The 23,872-nt window shown below is 36.2% G+C and overlaps 1 protein-coding gene across 1 annotated transcript; it reads right to left on the bottom strand.

The window, feature by feature from the left end:
- Positions 1-16,338: 16,338 nt before the first annotated feature.
- On the bottom strand, positions 16,339-17,393 carry LOC140531616 (CD9 antigen-like). Its single transcript, XM_072650452.1, has one exon. It carries the CDS (start codon positions 17,376-17,378, stop codon positions 16,698-16,700), a length of 681 nt encoding a protein of 226 aa, XP_072506553.1. The 5' UTR covers positions 17,379-17,393; the 3' UTR covers positions 16,339-16,697.
- Between the last annotated feature and the right edge of the window lie 6,479 nt (positions 17,394-23,872).

Here is a 23,872-nt window from a genome sequence, read left to right as displayed (position 1 = left end):
GCCTGCTCCCAACCCCTACCCTTCCCCTCCTCCACCACACCTCCTTCCTCCTCCCTCCCCCGTTGCTGGCAGAGAGATCCCAGAAATTCCTATCCTTCATGTGGGTTTAGGAGGGAAGGAAAAAAAAGCAAGCAGAACTGAACAGCAGAAGGTGTGCAGTTCATGACACCTGTGAACCTCTCACCTCCTAGATGGAGTAAGATGATGACATGTTTTCATGTTTCCTCTTCCGTCGCCTTTGATCTTCAAAATTTGTTATAGATTTGTTTCCTGCAGGCTTAATACCCTCTACCTGTAGATGCCTGATTGCTTAAGCCAGATGTCACCCCTGTCTCCTGCTGTGTCACCCCTGGACCTGGAATCTACCAAGCTCTGGATGTCACCTGAGGAACTGACCCCTCAAATGGGACCTCTTAGGGCAGGGGCAGCTCTACATCCAAAGTCAGCAGAAAGTAGCTATGGAAGAAGAAACCTTTTTCCCCTGCCCCAAGATTTTAGGCTCTATTTGTCCAAGGAGGAAGTGATGGGGTGCTTTTGCTCAAGCCTCAACCTGAGATATGGTTTTATGTGCTTATTTTCTATTATCCCTGTTAAAGTTCTGTTGATACCAATTGCCCCACTGACCTGTGTAATGAAATAAAATATCTTGGGGCCAAATGTAATGGTAATTTAAATGGGAAGATATTTCCCATAGATTAATAGAACCATGTGACCTGCCTGAGTAACATGGAAGTCCGAGTCACATGGAACCTGTGGTGGGAAGAGTTTTCTGAATGGTTGGAACAGGAAAGAATGGAACAGGAAGGATGAAGCAGAAGTGAGAGGAAATTGGTCATAGTAGTTAGACCTGAGGGAGAGAGAGAGGATGTAGGCAGCTGGCTGTGGGTGGGAAAAAGCACATTTTACTTAAGCGTGTTTGTTTGTGGGAAGACCTGACAATGTGTATAGATTTCTTGGTTACTATGGTGGATTTCTTTGCTGCTATGATGGATTTGGTTTTATGGTGTTAGGATTTGGGTTTCTGGTGTTTGAATAAATGTTTTACTTCTGCCTTCTTAAAAAAAAAAAAAAAAAGAAAACTGGAGGATCCTATTGTCCAGTTTCGTGTGAAGTAGACTTCAGGTTCAGTGTCTTTTCCATTGGATGGGTTACTTCCCGGATCATCATACTGACAGTTGACTTGGTCTAAGAATGACCAACCAAAAAGTCCACAGCATAGGCACTGAGAACATTTCTCTCTCTACTAAATAGGGAGCTAATAGGAATTCAATGTTTTTCTGTAGAGTTTCAGAAACTTGTGGTAGGCAGAACTAGGTGTATGCATCACCTATGTACCTGTTTGCTTCCATTTCAGGAAAACAAGGAAGCAAAAGGCAACACAGGGGAAGAATTCCCCTAGGAAAAGACTTAGAATATTACCACTCATGCTATTTAAACAGGCTAATTAACCTACAGAAGGGAAGTGACATATCTCTTACTATACTTTGATTTGTTCTGCAGTTGATTTTCTAACTCTAAGGAAGTTAGGATGACAATGCTTAGTGATTCTGCCCTTATGGTTTCCAGTGATTGGAAAGACTCAAAGATGTGTGAAATTATGGTTCTACTCATCTACTTAGGATGTTCTAGCACACACCCACATTTATGCTATGAACTTAATGCTGACTTTCCACTTCATCCACTTTCCTTTTTTGTTGAGGTGTTTCAAAGTTAAGAACCCTTTGTGTCAAATAAAGCATTTTTAATGTTTTATGACATTCTATAAAACATGCTTAAAAACATTAGGAAAATTTTTATTTTCTGTTCAAGACAGTACTATTTCTGTTTTAATTTCCTCTCATTATAGTAAGTTTGACATAATAAAATCAGAAGTGAATATGCGAAATACTCTGTGAGGAGAAAAAGAGTTTGGTACCTGATTTTTTTAAATGAGTGTATCTTCAGAAAAAAAAAAATCCAAGAAGTCCATCAGTTGGGGAATGGCTGAACAAGTTGTGATATATAATCTTGATGGAATACTACTGTGCTATAAGAAATGTTGAGCTCATTGATTTTAGAAAAAATGGAAAGACATGCACAAAATAACGAAGAGAGAAATGACCAGTGCCAAGAACACTATGTACAGTGACAGCAATATTATTTTGAGAACAACTTTAAAGAATAAGTAATGGATACTATTATAACTACTCAGATGAATTATACAGGATATGTGGAGAAAGGTCCTGCATCCAGAGAAAGAACTGGTAAGTAGAAGTATGTACAGAATAATGTCACATATATTTATATGTACACACATGCACACACACACACACATACACCTATTTGTGTCCAATAGTAACCACCTCTGGGAGTAGGGGGAGGAGAAAAGAAAAAAGAAATTTACATGGTAATTTTGTTGTATATTTGAAAGGAAAAGCAAGTTGTACTTAGTAGATCTGCAGTTTAATATGCAATCATCTTTTAAAAATTTTATTATATTATGGAAATGCTTGTTTTATTCCATAAATTAAAAAATACAATTAAAAAAGGAAAAAGCTGAGAAGTGATTGATATAGTATTTCCTGCCTTACAACTCTAGGAGAAATGGCAGGAGCAGAACAGAACTCTGCATATAACATTCAATGATCTAACCAAGGCCTTTGATATTGTTAGTCCTGAGGGCTTATGGAAAATCATGGCAAAATCTAGTTGCCTGGAGAAGTTCATCAGTATTATACTTAAGTTTCATGATGGCATGATTGCCTGGGTTCCAGATACACACTTTCCTAGTTACCAATGAAGTGAAGCAGAACTATGTTCTTACTCCCATGATTTTTAGCATAATGTTTTTCAGTAATAGTAGTTACCTAGAAGGAAGAAAATGGCATCAAGATCAAATACTTCATTGAAGATAAATTATTTAATTGAAAAAACTAGAAGCAAAGATTAAAGTGGAGGGAGAGTTGGCGCATGACTTTTTGTTGACAGATGATTGTGCACTTAAGGGAGCTCCTGAGGCTGAGCTACCAAAAAAAAGTATGGATAAATATTCTGCTGCTTGTAATAACTTTTGCCTAACAATTAACATGAGGAAAACAGAGGTTCTCCACAACCAGAACCATTCCACCCATACATGGATATATTGGTTACAGCAAATGGAGAAATTCTGAATGTTGTGGATAAGTTCTCTTAACTTGCCAGGATATTTTCCAGGGATGTACAAATAGATGATAAAGTTACCACACATTGCCAGAACTACACTGTTTGGCAATCTCTGAAAGAAAGTGTGAGAGAGAATAGGTATTACACTGCTTACCAAACTGAAGATCTACAGAGCCATTAAACTGACCTTGTTGTTTTATGCCCATGAAACCTGGAGAGCATACTGGTGCCATGCCAGGAAACTGAATCACCTCCACCTGAATTTTCTTAGAAGATTCTAAAGATTACCTGGAAAAATAGGGTACTGGGTATTGAAGTTCTTCCTTGAGCTAATCTGCCAAGCTATAAAACTCTATTGCAAAGAATACGACTCTGATGGACTGGCCATATTGTTTGAAGGACAAAAGTACATTTACCTAAAAGACTTTTATGGAGAATTCACACAAAGTACGTGCTTAAATAGAGGTCAGAAGAAGCAATACAAGGACAGTCTCAAAATCTAGAGACGTTTGGAATTGCTATTGAGAAATGGGAGACACTGCCATAGGACTTCTCACCTTGGTTTGTCCCCTTCAAAGAAGATGCTGTCCTCTATGTGCAAAATAGAATCGCCATAGCTCAAAAGATATGTCTGATGTGCAAATTTAGAGACCTCTCCACTCCAAATGTTCATAAGGACTATTGGTGTCCAACCATTGGTAGAGACTTCCAAGCTCATATTGATCTGACTAGCCATAGTCAAACCAACTGGATACCTTGACTCCAACATGGTGATATAATTTTGGTTCTCTTCAAAACAAAGGACTGTGAACAATTGATTTCGTTAATTACATTTCTTTTGCTTGCTAAAACAGCTAATGGAATGGTGAACATTCTATATTTTTAATATTATACCATGGTTTCCTAGAAGGTAGAAAGAGACTGTAATCTACACTCCTGGAAAAATAATCTGCAGATCTCACATAGTATTGCCCAATCCCAAAACATTCAATGACTGTCAAGAGTTTACAGAAGAAATGCTGAACTCTTCAACTTGGCATTTAAGGACTTCCATTACCTGGCCCTAACCTTTCTAAAATTTTTTTATACTAATGGATTGTGCATGCCTCACACTTGTACAAGACTAGCCACACTATTGGCAATCCCCTTAAATAATTTCATTCTTTTTCAATTAGCTGTGTTTACCCAGTTCCTCCTTTCTGTTCCTAAAGCATATCTTCCTCATCTTCAGATGAAATCTTAACCAGCTTTTAAGATCCATTGTGAATGCTATCTCCGTATTTGATTTTTCATCATCCCATTGCCTGCCCCAATTTAGAAGTAATCTCCCCCTGAAGGAATAACTCAAAGAACTTCATTTGTCTCTCTTCCATTTCCCTATTATGTCCTACTTAATACTATTTGCACACATGCCTCCTTTCTTTAGTACATTATAATTTCCTGTAGTAAAGGAACCATTTTCACCATCATTCATTTCACCATCTCCCCCAGAGCTTGGCAGAATCACTCCTCATACGTAGTAGGGGTTTAATTCAAATGCCAGTGACTTCAAGAGCTAAACAAAGTACTATTGAACAAAATCATTATTATAAGAGCTAAAACTGGGAAGTATGTTAGAATACTCTGTCTGTCTCACTGCCTTATATTATCAGCCATAATGGAGAAAGAACAATATTGTGAACAATCCAAAAAATAGTGAAAAAATGAAAAATCATTTATATTTGCTTTTGGAATCAAATTTCATACTTATATTGGAATACATCATTGGCTAATGCCACAGCAGTATAGTATCCTGCAATTCATATTTTGTTACTGCCCGTTAAGCAGCCTGAAAGGATAGGAAAATAAATGATGTGCAGATCCTCCTGATTGACAGCATAGTTAATATTAGCTTCAAATTAGGGGAACATAGTGGGTGCTTCAGGGAGCAGGTGAATAATCCCACTAATTATATATGTGTGTATGTATATATGTACATACACACATATACATGCCTATGCCCTCACAAAACATATATGTATATATGTGTGTATCTATCTATCTATATTTAATTTTCTGGATTGTGGAGATCTCATTTAGCTAAGCATGGATAGGGAAATGGAAGGGAAATTTCTTTTGCTAGTATATTGAAGACTGGGCACAAACCTAATATCTTTGAAAGGAATTGGTTTATCACTCAAGAGAATTTAAAGAGAATTTAAGTTAACGTATATGATATGCAGCCTAAACAAGAAGAAATTTGGTTGATATTCTAGGGAATCTCTCTTTATGTAAGTATTTATCTGTGCTTTTCTTTTGTGCTGGGGGTGGGTGTTGGGAAAAATTAAATTATGGATTGATGGTATCTTTCTCCTACATTTATTTCATAGTCCATAGCTGAATTTGATGATCTCTCCCTATCAAACATTCTAGTAATAAAAAGGTAAGTCTGTGATGAAATAGTACAGCATGTTCTAACTGCATTCTACAAAGACAATTAACCCTAGTCTCCATCACATCCTTATGATGACGTTTGAGAGCCCCAAACAGTGGATTTTTAAATCTAATAGGTTTTGTATTTGTTAGAGAGAAAGATAAAGAAAAATCCAAATTATCCTGAGTTCGCTTGCCAGCTTCCCTGATCTCACCTCTCCCACCATCCCTCCTGCCCTTGTTCAGTGGAGCCATGTTGGGCCTTTTATGATTACCATTAAAACTCTCACTAACTTGTTAAAATCCTCACCTAACCTTGATCTGTTTTTCCCTTCTCTCTGATTCAGTGAGGGATTGAAATTCAAATGGGTTGGGGTGTAGAGAGGGGCACAGTTCACATGTGTGAAATACTTCTCCAGTTCTAGAGTTTAGCCAGTCCTAGTTATAGATTTAGCCACTTAAACTTTAAGCAAAAATTATGTGTATGAGAGGGGGAGGGGAATCAATGATGGTGTCCCTCTGAAGAAAAATAGTTTCTTTCATAGTGGCAACATCAATATCTTGTGATATTTTAAGGACTGTCATATGAATGAAAAATCAGGCAGTATACAATGATGTGTTAACATTTTTGTTGAACTGATTTATTCTGTTTTCACCCAAAGGATATGCTTAACACCAATTAAGTACAAGTTAGAAAGTCAGACTTTATTTAGCTCAATATAAACAAAAGCTAAAGGGAATGAATTCTCTGTGGAGGCTGTGAGCTCTGTGGAGGTTGTAAAAAACAGAAATGAATAGCAGAAAAGCCAGAGGAAAAGAGAGAGAGAGAAAAAAGGGAGAAGGTGGAGGGAAGGAGAGAGAGAGAGAGAGAGAGAGAGAGAGAGAGAGAGAGAGAGAGAGAGGAGAGAGAGAGAGAGAGAGAGAGCAATGATTGGAACCAATGTAGAAGAAAAGATCTCCTGCCTCCAAGACAGGCCCAAATAAATGTTTACCCACTTGCTCCAGTCACATCAGATTTTCTTTCCTTCTCTTTTCTTTCTTTCTTTTTCTTCTTTCTTTCCATCTTTCTTTACTTCCTTCTTTCTTTCTTTCTTTTTTCTTTCCTTCTTTCTTTCCATCTTTCTTTCCTTCCTTCTTTCCTTCCTTCCTTCCTGCCTTCTTTCCTTCCTTCCTTCCTTCCTTCCTTCCTTCCTTCCTTCCTTCCTTCCTTCCTTCCTTCCTTCCTTCCTTCCTTTCTTTCTTTCTTTCCTTCTTTCTTTCTTTCTTTCCTTCTTTCTTTCTTTCTTTCTTTCTTTCTTTCTTTCTTTCTTTCTTTCTTTCTTTCTTTCTTTCTTTCTTTCTTTCATTCTTTCTTTCTTGCTTTCTTTCTTGCTTTCTTTCTTTCTTCCTTCTTTCCTTCCTTCTTCTGTAACTTACTCCCTTAGCATCCTTTAAGGGGTAAAGAGATAACATTTTATTTTCTCCATATCCAAGTTTTCTGCCAGATCTGACTACCAGTGGAGTATTAGTCGCTTCATCAAACAAACCAGTTTTGAATCAATTAGGTTCAGTCCTGGTCACAAAAGAAAGCTACTGTATTCAGTCATATAACTATTATATTATATTCTCATATATTATATTCTAACAGAACATTTTTCTCACAGGAACACCTCAAGGGAGGAAACAATGTTATATCTCCAATCCCAAATAATTAATACATTTCCAAAATAGTTAGGCAGGCTTCTGATACCTGTTCAAGGATTCCATGTTCTACACTCTTTTCTGTATTTGAACAGTGACACCTGATATGTGTTTGCAGACTACAGTCTCTGTCAATATAAAACTTTAAAGTCCTTTTATATTATTCATCTTCTGGCTATTTGGCAGGGAAAAGAGAGGCCACTGAGTCCAGGGAACAGTAACATAAATCATGTTACTCTATCTTGCATCATAGGTTCAATTTTTCTCAGAGAGGAAAATGAGAATGTACTTAGAGAAGTTGACATTTGAAGAAAGTTTCAGAGATTTTCACAAAACATCTGCAGAATACATAACTGATAGTGGATTTTCATAGATGAAGCATTAAAGTGGGAGTTGAGAGTCAGGTTTAGTTGAATTCAATTCAACCCTGAGAAATACAAATTAATACTTCTCTGGAGGTAAAGATAACTCAAAATTCTCTAATACATTTCTCACAACAGCCCTATAAATTACCTAGTTCAAGTTTGGTTAAACCCCATTTTGTAAAGGAAGAAATCAAGACTTAGAGGGAGAAGCAACTTCTCCAGGCACAAATGATCACTAAGTTTAAATGGTGACACTGACTTGAAACCAGATCTTCAGACCCCAGAATCTACACTTCTCTTCAACACAGCATACTTCCTCTTAGAAAAACTAGCACTTCTAACACACGCAAACACAGACACATGTTTCCCATTCCCATACCTTCCAAGAAAACAAATACTAAATTATTATTATTATTTACATATGCTCTCATTTATCAAATGACTTAAATATTTTCCACCTCAAATGATCCCAATTCAACATCAATTTCAGAGTTTTTGTTTGCTTGTTTGTTTGTTTTTGGGATCCTTCCAGATTTGTCAGTAGCTCTGGACAGCAGACAATTCCCAAAGAAAATGATGTGTTTATGTGTGTGTGTGTGTGTGTGTGTGTGTGTGTGTGTGTTTCTAAGGGTAAATTTTCCAAGATGCTTTGGAAAGAAGAAGCCAAATGGAAAACAAAAGGCATATTATTAACATATTGACTGGCATATTCATTCTATGAGTGATTCAGTACACATTCTGTGTTACTGTTTTTGCATCTTCTGACAGATGATCTATGAACCACATAGTGAGTTAAACCTGTCAAGAAATCTGAATAGGATGACTTCTCGTTATGCAAGAGTATTGCAAGTTGTACATAGAAATGAATTGGAGACCTCATTTTTAACAAACTTCACATTTTTCATAGTCTTGACCTTGAAAATTTATGATTAACAAAAATGATAGCAGTTCTTGAATGAGCTTTATGACCCTGGAGCCTTATCATCCTGAAGTGTATTGCTAAAGAGATACTTCTTTAATAAATGGAGAAAAAAAAAAAACCAACTTTTTCCACAAGCAGTTCTTCATATCGCTCAATACATCAAAACTCCTAAACTTTTAGATTTAAATAAATATTAAAGTTACCAACTATACAATATATTAACAAAACAACCAACAATAAAATAGGTACAAATCATTATTTATACTGCTTAAGTTCTGAAAATGGTCACAATCAAAAGCACCTTTGATTATCCCTACAGCTCTTGAGTTTTAATTATGTAACACATTTCTACCATTGTGTTATTTGAAGATACTGATTAAAGTTTCTTCTTAATAATATTGTGCATCTTATTCACAAAATAAAGGTTAAAATGGTGCTCTAAAGAAACCAGTCTTCTCAGTTCTCTCTCTCTCTCTCTCTCTCTCTCTCTCTCTCTCTCTCTCTCTCTCTCTCTCTCTCTCTCTCTCTCTCTCTCTCTCTCTCTCTCTCTCCATGACAAGAAAAGACTACACAGAGGAATCCTTATAGAATGACAATGAAATTATCACTTGAAGACCCTATAGCCTTTCTCTAAGGTACAGTAACAGAATCTATCATTTTTATGGGAAAGGCAGGAACTGAAAATAGTGTGATACCTGCTAAAAAGAGAATTATAATCTAGTCAGGATAGGCAATGCAGTGTAGTGGAAAAGACTCTCAAAAGGGAGCCAGGAAACACATGACTTTCAGTCCTTGTTCTATCAAAAACCATCTGTGGGATGTTGGGTAGGTCATTTGACCTTTATGAACTTAAGTATCCTATTCGGGAAAATGAGATCAGACTACATGGACTCTAATTTCCCTTACAGTTCTAAAATCCTTCATTTCCTTTGCCCTTTCTAGCAAATATTCTTTATGCCTTTCTGCTTTCACTCAATTAAACTTTATTGCCTGTTTATTAAAATTTTGTTGTTTATGTGAACCAATCTGACCTTTCCCTGATAGGTATGGGTTTAAAACAAAAATCTTGATATTCTCAATACTTGACACTCTTTACTTCCTATGCAAATGCATATTTTTTTCTAATAAGACTGCTAGATTGTTCAGGGCAGTGGATTGGCAATAGAATGACCCTGTAGCTCCTTCTATTTAGTGTTTGTCTACAGTGTGACCAGGCAAAGAAGGGGATAAGGCAAACTTCCAGAAGCAATATTCCCAGCACCTGCAGGCTGATTGTTTGGCCAGAGTACCAAGGGCAGTGATAGAATGAAATAGTGTAGTCAGTATAATGAATTTTAAAAAAAAAATAGTGCATTACTATTTTAATCATTCAACTAAAACTTTGTTATGCTTTAAGATAGTCTAGGAACAGGTTTTGAAGTGTTGAATCTGTTGAAGATATGGCCATTTTGAGGTCGAGAGGGGAAAGCTACTTTCAAAATGAAAATATACTGATATCATTTTTCACCTAAAACATTCTACCCTCTAGAAACCAAGTAAGATTATGAATTGGAATCAATGATTAGGCACGCTCCCAAATAAAATTCAGCAGAAACAGGCAGACAATATCCCTTGAGCAATTCCATATTCAGTTTTCTTTGTTTCCTGCTAGTTAAGTAGCAAATTGTCAGTTGGTCCCACATGTGAATTAAGGTGAACGAATGGGCATTTTCTTATTAGTTATTTGAAACTTTCAGCAAGGACATTTTTAAACTGTTACATTTTCTTCCAGTATTGTTGTGGAATCATCATTATGGGTTAAGTACTAAAAATACAATACAACAACAAAAAATAAATAACAATAAAAAATAAAAACAATAAGAAATAAAAACAACCCACACCCATAGTTATTTGATTTAAACAGTAACTCTTAAAGGATTGGACAAGTGACACATCTGTTTTGTCCACTGTCAATCCGAGTTCCATTTCATTCCACAAAAATCATTTTTTAACTCAAGTGCTTTCAGATCCACTCAATATCCATATGAAGGCCTTGATCTGTGCCCAAAGTGAATGGCAGAGATCAGGGGTAGGCTGGGTTGCAAAAGAAATGGTGATATACTATCAAATTGTTCAGTAAAATATTTAAAGGGAAATCATTTGTTTATCATAATCTGTGTATAAAATACTGAGGAACTCCAATGCTAAGATGGTGGAGGGAGGAAGCCAACCTAAATCTTACTCCAAATACCTAGAAAACCAGCTTAAAATAGACCTAAGCACAGGGATTTAGCTTACTAGCACAAGAAGAAAGGTAGCATCCAAGATCAGCAGCATTAACCAGCCTCATACAGGGGGCCCTCAGCAAAACCAAATCTGGGGCAATCTACAAGCAAGGCTTTACTCTGTTGCAAACCAGTAGCTCCCTAGGCAAATAAGTAACATATGCAGGGTAGCAAGTCCCCAACCCAGAAACCCCACCCCAGCATAAGCCACCAGTGAGACCTTTACTCCATTGCTGACCAGTCCACCCCATAGCTGGCCAACCACCCCCAGGGCCTACCAGTAGAGAGATATTTCTACAGCAACCCAGCAACAGGGTCCTATTCTCGAGGCATACCAGAAAAAAAAAATTACTCCTCTAGGGCCTTCTAACATAAAGGTCCTGTCTCTATAGCAGACTAGCAGCAAGGCCCCACCCCTGGAGTAGGTCAGCAGCTAAACCCCACACCTAGGGGAGGTCAACAGGGAGGCCCCACTCCACAGTACAAATTAGAAGGAAAGCCTGCTCTTCAGAAAAAGCAAGTAGCTAGGTTCTGAATCCCAAGGAAAGCCGGCAGTAAGATCCAGAATCCCAGCACAAAAGGCTTGGGACAGTGCAGGATCAGAGCCCAACTCTCATACAAAAACACCAACTCACAAAAAAGAAGGCAGAAAAAAATGAGCAAACAACAGAAAAGAACTTCACTACAGAAAATTACTATGGTGATAGGGAGGTTCAAGACATAACCTTAGAAGAGGAGAATAGTGTCAAAATGGCAATGTGTGAAGGTTCAAAGAGAAAAGCAATTTGTTCTCAGGTCCAAAAAGTATTTCTGGAAAAACTTAAAAAGGATTTTAAAAAGCAAAACAGAGAAGTAGAAAAAATGAGAAAAGAAATGAGAGTAATGCAAGAGAATCATGAAAAAGAACCTGAGAAATAGCCTGGGAAAAGACATACAAATGCTTACCAAGGAAAATAACTCCTCAAAAAATATAATTGGCAAAATGGAAAAGGAAACACAAAAGCTCACTGAAGAAAATAATGCCTTAAAAATTGTAATTGAACAAGGAGAAACTAATGATTCTATGAGACATCAAGTTACGATAAAACAAATTTTTTTTAAAAAGTAAACAAAATAGGAAAATGTGAAATTTCTTACTAGAAAAAACAACTGACTTAGAAAATATATCCAGGAAAATAATATAAGAATTATTGGGCTACCTGAAAAGCATGATTTAAAAAAAAAGCCTAGATAACATCATTCAAAAAATTATCAAGGAAAACTCCCCTACCATATTAGAACAAAAGAACAAAATCACCAATCACCAGTTGAAAGGGATCCTGACATGAAAACTCCCAGGAACATCATAGTCAAATTCTAGAACTCACAGACAAAAAAAAAAATTGCAGACAACAAAGGAAAGAAACAATTTGGCTGTAGTCTGGCTTACACAGAATTTGGCAGCATCCACATTAAAAAAATTAGAAGGCTTGGAATCTGATATACCAGATGGCATAGGAGTAGGATTACAATCAAGAATCAGCTACCGAGCAAAATTGAAAACAATCTTTTGGGGAAAAAATAAAGGATAGTAAATGAAATAGAGCACTGTCAAGCATTTCTAATAAAAAGAACAGACCTGAATACAAAAAATAAAAATGCCTTCCAAATAGAAGACTGAAGGGAAACATAAACAGGTAAAAAAGAAACAAGAAAGAGAAAAAAAAGATTCAATAAAGTCAAACGGTTTGCATTTCTATATGGAAAGATGATATTTGTAACTGTTACAATGAAAAAAATAGAAGGCATATATGTAGACAAAGAATGTAGATATAAGCCATATATACATATTTGTATACATATATGTGTATGTATATATGTACATATGTGTGCATACATACATATATATATATGCATATATATATATAGGATGATACCAAAAAAAAACCATAATAGAAGGGTGAGAAAGAAAATTGCACTGGAAGAAGGAAGGTGTGCAATTAAAACAACTTCATTCTGAACCTTAAACAAGTTATTAATGACAAAAAATGATATATTGTTAGAAGAAAGTGATGAGGTGCTTGGGTGCATGTGCTTGCACCCTAATTATAAAATAGCATTTCTCTCTAAAAATAACATTTCTCCCTAGCCTCAAAACACTACCTCAATCAGTTTCTCCTTAGCCCAATGACAGCTTGCTCCAGCAACAACTGTTATCTCCCTTTCTGATACAGTAGCCAGCTGCACCTATGGAACTTACTAGTCTGAACCATCTGTGTACTGGCTGAATGGTCATAATGACATTTGCTACTCACTGTCCAATCCTATGTATCTTAGACTTAGACATATGTAGACATTGATGAGAACAGCCTGATACTCCTTAGTCAGTTAGTTGACTCAGCCACATTTAAGGCCTTAAACTACACCTCCATGTAGCCCCCCCTTGGACTCTTTCCTGATGAAATCTGTGTAAAATACCTGCACAGTAGATACCAAAAGTTCCTTTAAGAACTAACTACTCTTTAAGAACTTCCTAATCCCACCATAAATCACCTAGTTAGTGTATTTGGTACATGTTTTACTATAGAATATTCTATATAAACTTTAATTGTACCCCTTTAAGGTTGCAGGTTCCCTAAGAACTCTTGCTTTATGAAAAGAGTAATAAATCTTTACCATATGGACCTCAACAATGCTTGAGTCTGTGAATTCTTTTCCTGATGACCTATGCAGGGAAATCCAGTCTTGGAGTTCCTGTACTTCTTTCTTTCCAGCCCTCATCATAAGGACATAAACTATGATCATAATAATTTTGTATAGAAATTTAACCAATACAAGGCAGCTATTCTGACAAGCACACCCAAAGAAAAGCCAAAACACTGTCACAAAGGCACTACAAATACAAATTCTTTGTCTAATATTAATTGGCTCTTCACTGCAACAAGACATCCTCCCTCTCAAAAGAGGCTATTTCAAAACTTTTCTGTTCAAATCTAAATTCTTCTCCTTCCACTACCCCTGCCATTCAGCTAAGGACCTTGACTCATGCTTTGTTGAGAAAGTAGGGATGATTTGAATGCATTTTCATTTCTCCCTTTCTGTATAATTCAATACTGTTTGATATGACTTCTATTCTATCTCCTTTTAGTTCCTAATGAAGGGGTTGTGCTTCTCTTAGAACTGGATATTCAATAGACATTTCAAATTCAATATGGATAAAACATGTCTTTATATTTTCCCCCAAACTTACCTCTCTTCTAAATTTCTCTACTTCTGTAAAGGCACCAGCATTCTTCCAGTCATACAGGTTTACAACCTTGGTTTCATCTAGTATTTGCCATGGTCAGTTGCTGTACATCCCTAATCAGTTGGAAATCTTACCCTTCCTCTAGAATTTCTCCTCTTTTCTCATTTTCTATATCTACTCCCCAAATTCAGTCCCTCATCATTCTGATGAGGTTACTGAGTGCATGTGCTTGGACCCCCAAATCTAAAATCAAATTTCTCTCTAAAACATCAAATTTCTCCCTAGACTGTAAACACAATCCCAGGCAGTTTCCTAAGTCAGTCCTGATCATTAGTTGACTTAATGATATTTCAGGTCTAAAGCCACACCTCCATGTAGCCCCCTTGGACTATTTCCTGATGAACTCTGTATAAAATGACAATGAATGACAAATGACAATAAAGAGAATAGAAAAGTAGTAAAAGCAGTTCGATCAAACTAGGGTTACCCAGAAATTGCAACCATCTAGATTCAATCTAATGAGGACACAATTGTGAAGTCATTTGGAAATTAATAAGGTAATTAAAGGAGAGAACATAGGAAATGTGTAGGGAAACATGCCCCTGTCCCCAGCAAAAGTAAGTAAGATCATACCAACCAACAATTATGCCTAAATTTCCATTTATGTAATACAATCATGAGAAAAATCTGCAGGTACGTTAAGGATATCAATAATGAGGGTATTAGTAGTAATGAAGCAGGAAATATCTTAAATGGTATTCCATAGTCAAGCTTTAACATCTCACAACACAATGAAAAATGTAGCTAATATGATACATGTGGCTTATTTTTGTCATTCACCTCTTAAAAAAAAAAAACAAACAACAACAAGCATTTGATCTGGTAGAAGAAAGTCTCACAGGCTTTCTTCCAACAGTGTGTTTCCTATTTATACATCAAACATGTAATAATGGAGATAATATTATTCAATAACTTTCTGATCATCAAAATCAGATAAGACACTAAGCAAGAAAAAGTATTCTCTGAAGATGTTCACTGTCATAAAGGAAATCCATAAAGGAAAGAGTTGTACATAGATAATGACATGCTTCAGATGCTTCTGTTTTAGATGACACTGTACTAGTTGTATCACTTTCTGCAGTACTGCAAAAATCTTCTGTATGAGATTCAGGATCACACAAAACAGCTTGGCCAAATCAGCTAAACAGGCAAAACCAATGGATGAAGAATGTTTTCTTTTACAGATTACATACCAAGTACTTAGGTAGACATCCTATAAAACTTGTTTATTAGTATGGTATTTGTATGTATATTCATATATATATATATGTATACATATATAATATATACATACCCATATATGTATATATATATGCTTTTATATATATATATATATATATATATATACATAATATACTTATGCCTGCATATGTGTACCTATTCATAGGGACACCGATATAATGCATAGCTGCACATAATTTAGATATAGATTAGCAAGAGAGAGATGAAAATAGAGATATGCAAACATTGAAATTAAGGAAACAAACACTTATTAAGTACTTTCTATGTGTTGGGCACTATACAAAGCTTTTGGAATACCAATATGAGCACAAAGAAAAATCATCACTTTTCTGAAAGAGCTAACATTTTAATGAAGGAAAACTACACATGAAAAATACTGAATAAAGACAGTAAAATAAGTTGAAGATTAAACAGGGAGAAGAAACTCATTTGGAAACTGCAAATATATTTTAATAATCCTAAACTTCTTCCTTCATCTTTTTAATATCAGCATTATACTAATAGCATTGCTTAACATACACACATACATATATATGTGTGTGTAAATATGTATAAAATAAATATTTATTATTCCATCATATATGTACTTATTGTATAAGTTTAAGGAATGCTACAGCCTCTGAAAAATTAAATTGAATACCATTCTGAGGAAAGGCTAAAACAATTAAAGACTTAGAAAGTAGTCAGAGTAAAGGATTTCATCAAATAAATTTGTGATTGACAAAGAAGGTGGGTTGCTCACATGGTGAAAATGAAAGATAATCAATGGAGAACCTGTATTCTCCATCTACTATGCTTGAAATATCAGACGAAGTCAACACAGCCTAGTATCTTGGCCTATAGGCATGGAAAAAGGCCACACAGGGGGCTATATCTGAGACTGCTGGTGGAGTCTAAGTGTAGTGTCTATACAGACCTTCATGGTAGAAAATCTTAATGATCAAGAAAACAAAAACTATGGGGATCCTTTCTTTCTTTCTTTTTTTTTTTATTGTCATAATCTTTATTATGTATGAAATAGTCTTCAACATAAGTTACAACCTGATTAAATCTGAGATAAGACATATTTTGTTTTTATCTATTTAAAAGGCCAACAATATGGTCCTTTATTCTGTACAATATCTTTAACTAGAGTCTAGCAAATATAGTACCTTTCATTGCAGGATTTCTTTAACCATAAAAGCAAAAGCCAAAAAACCCTCAACTACAAACATCGGTATCAAATAAGGCATTAAAAAGATAACAAATATAGAACAACTTTGTCTGTTTAAAAATGTAGAATGAACACTAAAGTTAGTGGCAAACAAAACAAAACAAAACAAAAGACACAAACAGAACAGTTCTAGAGGGCAGATCTTCCTGCTCAGGGGATGAAAGCAAAGACTCTAGACCATATCTCGGTTCCTCCAGATACCACAGCATAGAATCATACTGAAAATCATGCCAAAGATCATCACAACAGCAATCCCTATGCCGACAGCTCCAATGATGTGGAATTTATTGTTGAAGACTTCCTCAATAGCTACTGGGCAAGGCTTTATGGTTACTGTTGAGATCAAGTCCTTGTTAGGGCAGGTGTCCATGATTAACTGATCCAAAACTCCAGTCAAGCCACAACAATCTAGCGCATGGTAGATGGCTTTGAGGGTTTCCTTGTAGGGGCCTTCTGTAGTCTTCATCTTGTTGTATGTTTCCCTATAAAATTCCTTGATCTCACGAATCACCTCTTCTTTGTGGGAATAACCCCAGATGGCAGCAGCTATTTCAATGGCAAAAGTCACCAAGAGGAAGGCAAAAAACAAGCCCAGCATGCATTGTGATTCCTGCACAGCCCCGCAGCAGCCCAGGGAACCTACCAGCATCATGAGGGCACCAGCCCCAATCAAGATATAAACACCTGTGTAGAAATTGGAATTGTTTTCTTCCTGCTCAAATACACTCTTCGTCTGAGAGTCAAATCTTAGCCATAGGCCAATGGTAAGGACTGCAATTCCTGCAAGCCAAAAGATGAAGTTAAATCTAAACAGCAGATATTTAATGTACTTGGTACCTCCTTTGACCAGCATGGTGGAGACTAGACTGGGCTGGGTTTGGGTTCTTAGGGAGGAAAGCCAGGCGCACACAGGGACCGGATTGGACCCAACAAGTAACTAAACTAAGGTAGGAGTGGGTCGGGGATCCTTTCTAGTTCACTTTTGTTTACTGTCATTCTTTAACTTTTATTCACACCATTGAAGGAACTATCCACACTGATGAGATTGTCTATTTCAATGTGTGAGCATTAAAAAAAACAAGCACCTATGCCCCAGAAACCTAAGCTACAGAGATAAGGTAAGAGAACAGATTTCTGAATTTGGTTGGAATAGAGTAACCAGCTGTTGTTGCCATAAAGAAACAGTTTTACATAGGAAAGTATGGTTCTCAAATTCTAGGTAAACAGCAGGTTACTGCTGCCTTGGGTCATTAGGAGATAATGCTTTTTCAACTTATTTAGACTTCTGAGAGACAATTGGGCATAGATTCTCTCACCTGGAAAAATTAGATAAATCTGATTCTCCCTCCTTCATGGGTTCGGATGAGATTGATAGACATAGTTTTAAGGTATTAAGAAGAATATTTGGAAACATATGCAGCAGTCCTTGAATGGAAATAGACTTCTGAAACTTGGGATTAACTGGGATTTTTACCTGAAGAGAAGCCCTGAAAATGAGACTGTGTGGACCTAGGAGCTTCAAAAGGCAGTAAAACAATTAATCCCAGAGGAAATAAAATTTAAACTTGTCTATTATAAGAACCCATCTGGGATACTCCTATCCCATCGAATTTGACATTTACAGGTTTGTAAGTTTTAGACCTGGAAGAATGATAATTTTTAGGATTCAAAGGTCTATCTAGGTGGGAATCAACAGATAAAAGAAATTTCATCCTGCTATGGACAAAAACCAACTTCTTAGCTTCTTCCTACACTAATACCGTAGAAAAATTCTTTGGCTCCTTTTGTGAATTTTTGGCATTGATTCTCCTTTTATCTCTGACCCTGTCTCTCACCTCTGCCTCTTTAGTTCATTAATTGGTGTAATATTGGCTTGCTGTTTTACACTCAAGTTTCAATTGTATTATAATTTTATAGTACCCTTAAGTTTCTAAGCAGGAGAGAACTCAGTCAACAATGTCAATTTCCTTTACTTACAGGCTCTTTACAACCTGCTGACTACAGGTCACCCAAGGATTCACCCAAGTATATCATTATATTGGTAATTTTTTTTGAATGCAAAAGTCTAAATTTCCATTGCGTAGTACTGTATATGATACTTGAATTGTATTCACTAGATAAAAAGAGCATACATTTCTTTATACTTCCAAATTCATTAATAACTGTCACATATCAGCTTTCTCTGTGGTCATGTCTAAGAATCCAAACTCAGAGAGATAGTTTTGCAAACTCCATGACAAAGAAAAACTTCCTAGAGTTCAAGAGCAGTGAAAGAATCGAATTTTTTAAATTCCTAATATCTCCATTATCAAAAATAAATAAATATTTGCTGCTCTTCAGCCATTTCTGACTCTTTGGGACCCCATTTGAGATTTTCTTGGCAAAGATACTAGAGTTATTTGCCATTTTCTTCTCCAGTTCATTTTCTACACAGATCTCCTCCTGAAAGAGACCTAAAAAGAGAAACTCCTAGAAATTTTGTGGCCAAATTTCAGAGTTCCTAGATCAAGGAGAAAATACTGCAAGCAGCTAGAAAGAAAGAATTTGAGTATTGTGGAAATACAATCAGGATAGCATAGAATGTGGCAGCTTCTACATCAAGGGATCGAAGGGCTTGGAAAAAGTGGCAAGCTTAATTGATTACTGACAGGGCTGGGCTCAGATTTTAGGTTTTCTATTTCTTAGCCTCCCATATGCTGTTTTCTTTTTTTTTCTTTTTTAAATAGTTTTATTTATTTTTTTTTAGATATTGACATTAATTTACACAAAATTTTGAGTTCCAATTTTTCCTCCTTTTTCCCTTCCCCCATTCCATAATACCTTGCATTCTGATTACCCCTTCCCTCAATGTATCCTCCCTTCTATCACACTTCACCCTTCCCTTATCCTCATCTTCTCTCCTTTCTTGTAGCGCAAGATAAATTTCTATACCCCATTACCCGTATTTCTTTTTTCCCAGCTATATTCAATAATAATTCTCAAAGTTCATTTCTAATACTTTAAATTCCAACTTCTCTTTCTCCCTCCCTCCCTCCCCATCCATCACCACTGAGAAGGCAAGCAATTCAATACAAGCTATGTATGTGTCGTTTTGCAAAAGACTTCTATAATAATCATGATTTGTAAGACACAGAAGTTATTCCATTAGACAAGATATTGCTATTTAACATGTAAGAAGCTGCTACTGACTGTTCCCTGAATTTTCTACTTCTTTGGTGATTTTACTACCTAGATAACTTTAGGTATGTTGTCTTGAACCCTAATTTGTCCTTAATTGTATCTTCTTTAAGCTAATCACTTAGTGACTAATCATTTTAAGTGTTCCTATTTTCACAGAAATCACAGAAGCATCTGGCTGAAAATTTAAAATGTTTTTCTTTTCTTTTAAAACACTTCTCAAGTCAATCAATCAACAAACTCTCTCTCTCTCTCTCTCTCTCTCTCTAGATATATATATATATATATATACATATATATATGTATATATATATACACATATATATATGTATATATATATGTATATACACATATATGTATATATGTGTATATACATATATATATACATATATATATGTAAGTATATATATATACATATATATACATATATATATATATGTATATATATATATATTTCTTTCCCCTTTCCTTGCGTCCTTATGGTGTCAGGGTCTTCCATTAAATTATGGTTATGGAGTGACAATTGCCAGTGAAAATATAGCATTTCAGGGTGGAAATTCTTTTTCTTTTTTAATTTATTTTCAGTTTTCAACATTCATTTCCAGAAAATTTTGAATTGCAAATTTTCTCCCCATCTCCCCCCTTCCCTCAAACCCAGGACAATATGTATTCTGATTGCCCTTTTCTCCAATCTGCCCTTCATTCTATCACATCCCCTCCTCCCTTATCCCCTTCCTTTCTATTTTCCTATAGGGTAAGATAGATTTCTGTATGCCATTGCCTATATATCTTTTTTTCCTAGTTGCATGTAAAAACAATTTTTAACATTCAGTTTTAAAACTTTGAGTTTCACATTCTCTCCTTTCTCCCCTTCCCATCTACCCTATTGAGAAAGCAAGGAGTTCAATATGGTTTACACATATATAGTCATGCAAAACACTTCAATAATAGTCGTGTTGTGAAAGATTAACTACAATTCCCTGTATGCTGTCCCACCCTCCATTTATTCTGCTCTCTCCCTTGACTCATTTCTCTACCAAAGTGTTTGCTTCTGATTACCCCTTCCCCCAATCTGCCATCCTATTATCTCCCCTCCTTTTATCCCTTTCCCCACTGCTTTCCCGTAGATAAGATAAACTTCCAGACTCAAATGAGTGTGTGTATTATTTCCTCCTGAAGTCAAATCCTATGAAAGGAAGGCTCACTTATTCCCTCTCCTCTTTCCTTTCTTCCTCTCCATTGTAAAAGCTCTTTCTTGCCTCTTTTATGTGAGATGATTTACTACATTTTCTCTCCCTTCCCCTTTGTACTAATACATTCTTCTCCACACTTAATTTTATTTTTCAAATATCATCCCTTCATATTCGTTTTGCCCTGTGCCCTCTCTCTTTGTCTCTGTCTCCCCATACATACACATACATACATGCATATATATACACACATGTGTGTATACACCTGTAGATATACATAATATGTATATCTCTATATATGTACACACACACATACATATATTCATTCCAACTATCCTAATACTGAGAAAAGTCTCATGAGTTACAAATATCATCTCTCCATGTAGGAATGCAAATAACTCATCTTGAATAAGTCCTTTATGGTTTTTCTTTCCTGTTCATCTTTTCTTGCTTCTTTTGATTCTTATTCTGAGAGTCAAATTTTCCATTCGGCTCTGATCTTTTCAATAAGAATGAGTAGAAGTCCTCTGTTTCACTGAAGTTCCATTTTTCTCCCCATGAAATGTGATACTCAGTTTTTCTGGGTAGTGACTCTTGGCCCTTTGACTTGTGGAATATTATATTCCAAGCTCTCTGATCCCTTAGTGTAGAAGCTGCTAAATCTTATGTTATCCTGATTGTGTTTCCACAACACTTGAATTGCTTCTTTCTGGCTATTTGCAATATTTTTTCCTTGACGTAGGAACTCTGGAATCTGGTTAGAATATTGGTAAGAGTTTTCCTTCTGGGATCTCTTTTAGGAGGTGATCAATGGATTCTTTCCATTTCTAGTTTACCCTCTGGTTCTAGAATATTAGGGCAGTTTTCCTTGTTAATTTCTTGAAAGATGATGTCTAGCCTCTTTTTTGATTATGGCTTTCAGGTAGTCCAACAATTTTTAAATTATCTCTCATATCCATTTCCCAGGTGAGTAGTTATTCCTATGAGATACTTCACATTGTCTTCTATTTCTTCATTCCTTTGGTTTTATTTTATAATTTCTTTCATTTCTCGTTAAATCACTAGCTTCCATTTGCTGCATTCTAATTTTTAAGGAATGATTTTCTTCAGTGAGTTTTTGTACCTCTTTTGCTGTTTCAGGTAGTCTAATTTTGAAGATGTTATTTTTTTCAGCATTTTTTAGGTTACCTTTAACCAGTTGTTGCTTTGTTTTTCATGATTGTCTTACAACACTCATTTCTTTCCCCAATTTTTTCTCTGCTTCTTTTGCTTGATTTTCAAAGCCCTTTTTGAGTTCTTCCATAGCCTGAGACAAATTCCTACTTTTCTTGGAGGCTTTGGATGCAGGAGCTTTAACTTTTTTGGCTTCTTGTCGTTGTATCTTTCCATCTTCCTCAATAACAATGATGTGAGAAAATGTCTCTTCACCGAGAAAGTAAGAATGTACAATCTGTTTCTTTCCCCTACCCCTATTTTCCTTATTTCCCCCCGGCAATTACTTGAATTTTGAGTTCTTTGTTAAGTGTAGGGCTCCAGTAGCAACCTCTCCCTTGGCAGTGGCTACCTCTGACCTGGGGCTGGGACTGGAGCTGGGGTTAGGGCCAGACCATGTTCCCATCTCAGACAGGTGAGAGAAACTTCCCATTGACCTTTCAAAGTTATCTTTAGTGTTTGTGAGTTGAGAAGTCTGGCGACTACAGCTGTCAATGGTTCAGTACCCTAAGGCCTGCTCCAACTCTGTGTGTCTGAAGCAGCCCAACCCAACCTTCACTATTCTCCCAGCTTGATGAGATAGACCCTTCCTATCAATCTTCCAGATTGTTTGGAGCTGGAAATTTGCTACAATCTGCCTTTTGTGGCTTCTGCAGCTCTAGAATTTGTTTAGACCAAGTGTTTTGAGGGGTTTGGGGAGAGAGCTCTAGCAGGTACCTGCTTCTGCTCCACAATGTTGACTCTCTCCCGCTGCCACCTATGGAAATTTTTATAGGGTAAGGCTGACTTGAAGACATACAAAGGAGTATGAATCATGTTATGCAACTTATCGTCTTAAAGTGTATCCTGGGTCACTGCAAGCTCATTTTTGCAAAGTCATGTAGCCAGTATATGTCACAGGCAGCTCTTGAACAATACTTTCCTGATTATGAGGCCAGTTTGTCATCCTTTGTGTCATGGCAGGTTCTCTAATTTATTCTTTAAAAGAAAAAAAATGTCAACAGTCTCTATATTTTAGGTTCAAACAAAAACAAACAAAACAAAACAAACAAAAAACCCAATAACTTCCTCAAGGGAAAAGGCTACATTTTCTGTTATTCTTTATTTCTCTGAGTGCTGAAATAGGGGTTGGTGGGAATCCCACAACATATGGAATATGTTCTTGAGAATTTTACCTGTAAAACAAAATAGTTAAATCTTCCTTTCCCTTTGACATATTACAGTCAGCCCTTATAGAAAGTGGAAGGCAATAAGGCATAACAGTAAGAAAATTTGATACAAATCATTCCCCTAGTAGTCTATGACACACTTTCTCACCATAACATAGAGTCCAGAAAAAAAAATGGACTCAAGTTTAGAGAGCATATGTCTCAGTGGGGTAACTAGAAATCCTTTTCTCCCCTTTGTGGGGCGCTCATGCTCACCCAAGAAGTCCTCCTTCAGCATGACAGAGTTTCTTTGCTGGGTTTGTTGTAGAGTGATAAATCTAGGTCCAGTTTGTCTTCAGGTCTCAATGCAGATGCTTCTGCCAAGTATTCCAGAGATGAGTTTATGACACTGATGTTAAATCTAAACTTTGAATATTACAAGGTCCTCTTTTGCACAAAATGAGCTGTTGTAGTTGTTGGTTTTTGAGGAGCTGCAGAGAACTAGACAAAGCCTAAGCCAAACTTTTCACCCCATTCCACCTTCAACCAAACAATTTTTCTTCAGAAGGTTGCTTTGAACATTATGTATCTAGGTTGTAAATGAATGATTCATTGAACAT

Source organism: Notamacropus eugenii, chromosome 3, assembly GCF_028372415.1.
Source record: "Notamacropus eugenii isolate mMacEug1 chromosome 3, mMacEug1.pri_v2, whole genome shotgun sequence".
In the NCBI taxonomy this organism is placed as follows: Eukaryota; Metazoa; Chordata; class Mammalia; order Diprotodontia; family Macropodidae; genus Notamacropus; species Notamacropus eugenii.
This window is presented reverse-complemented; position numbering and strand designations above follow the sequence as displayed.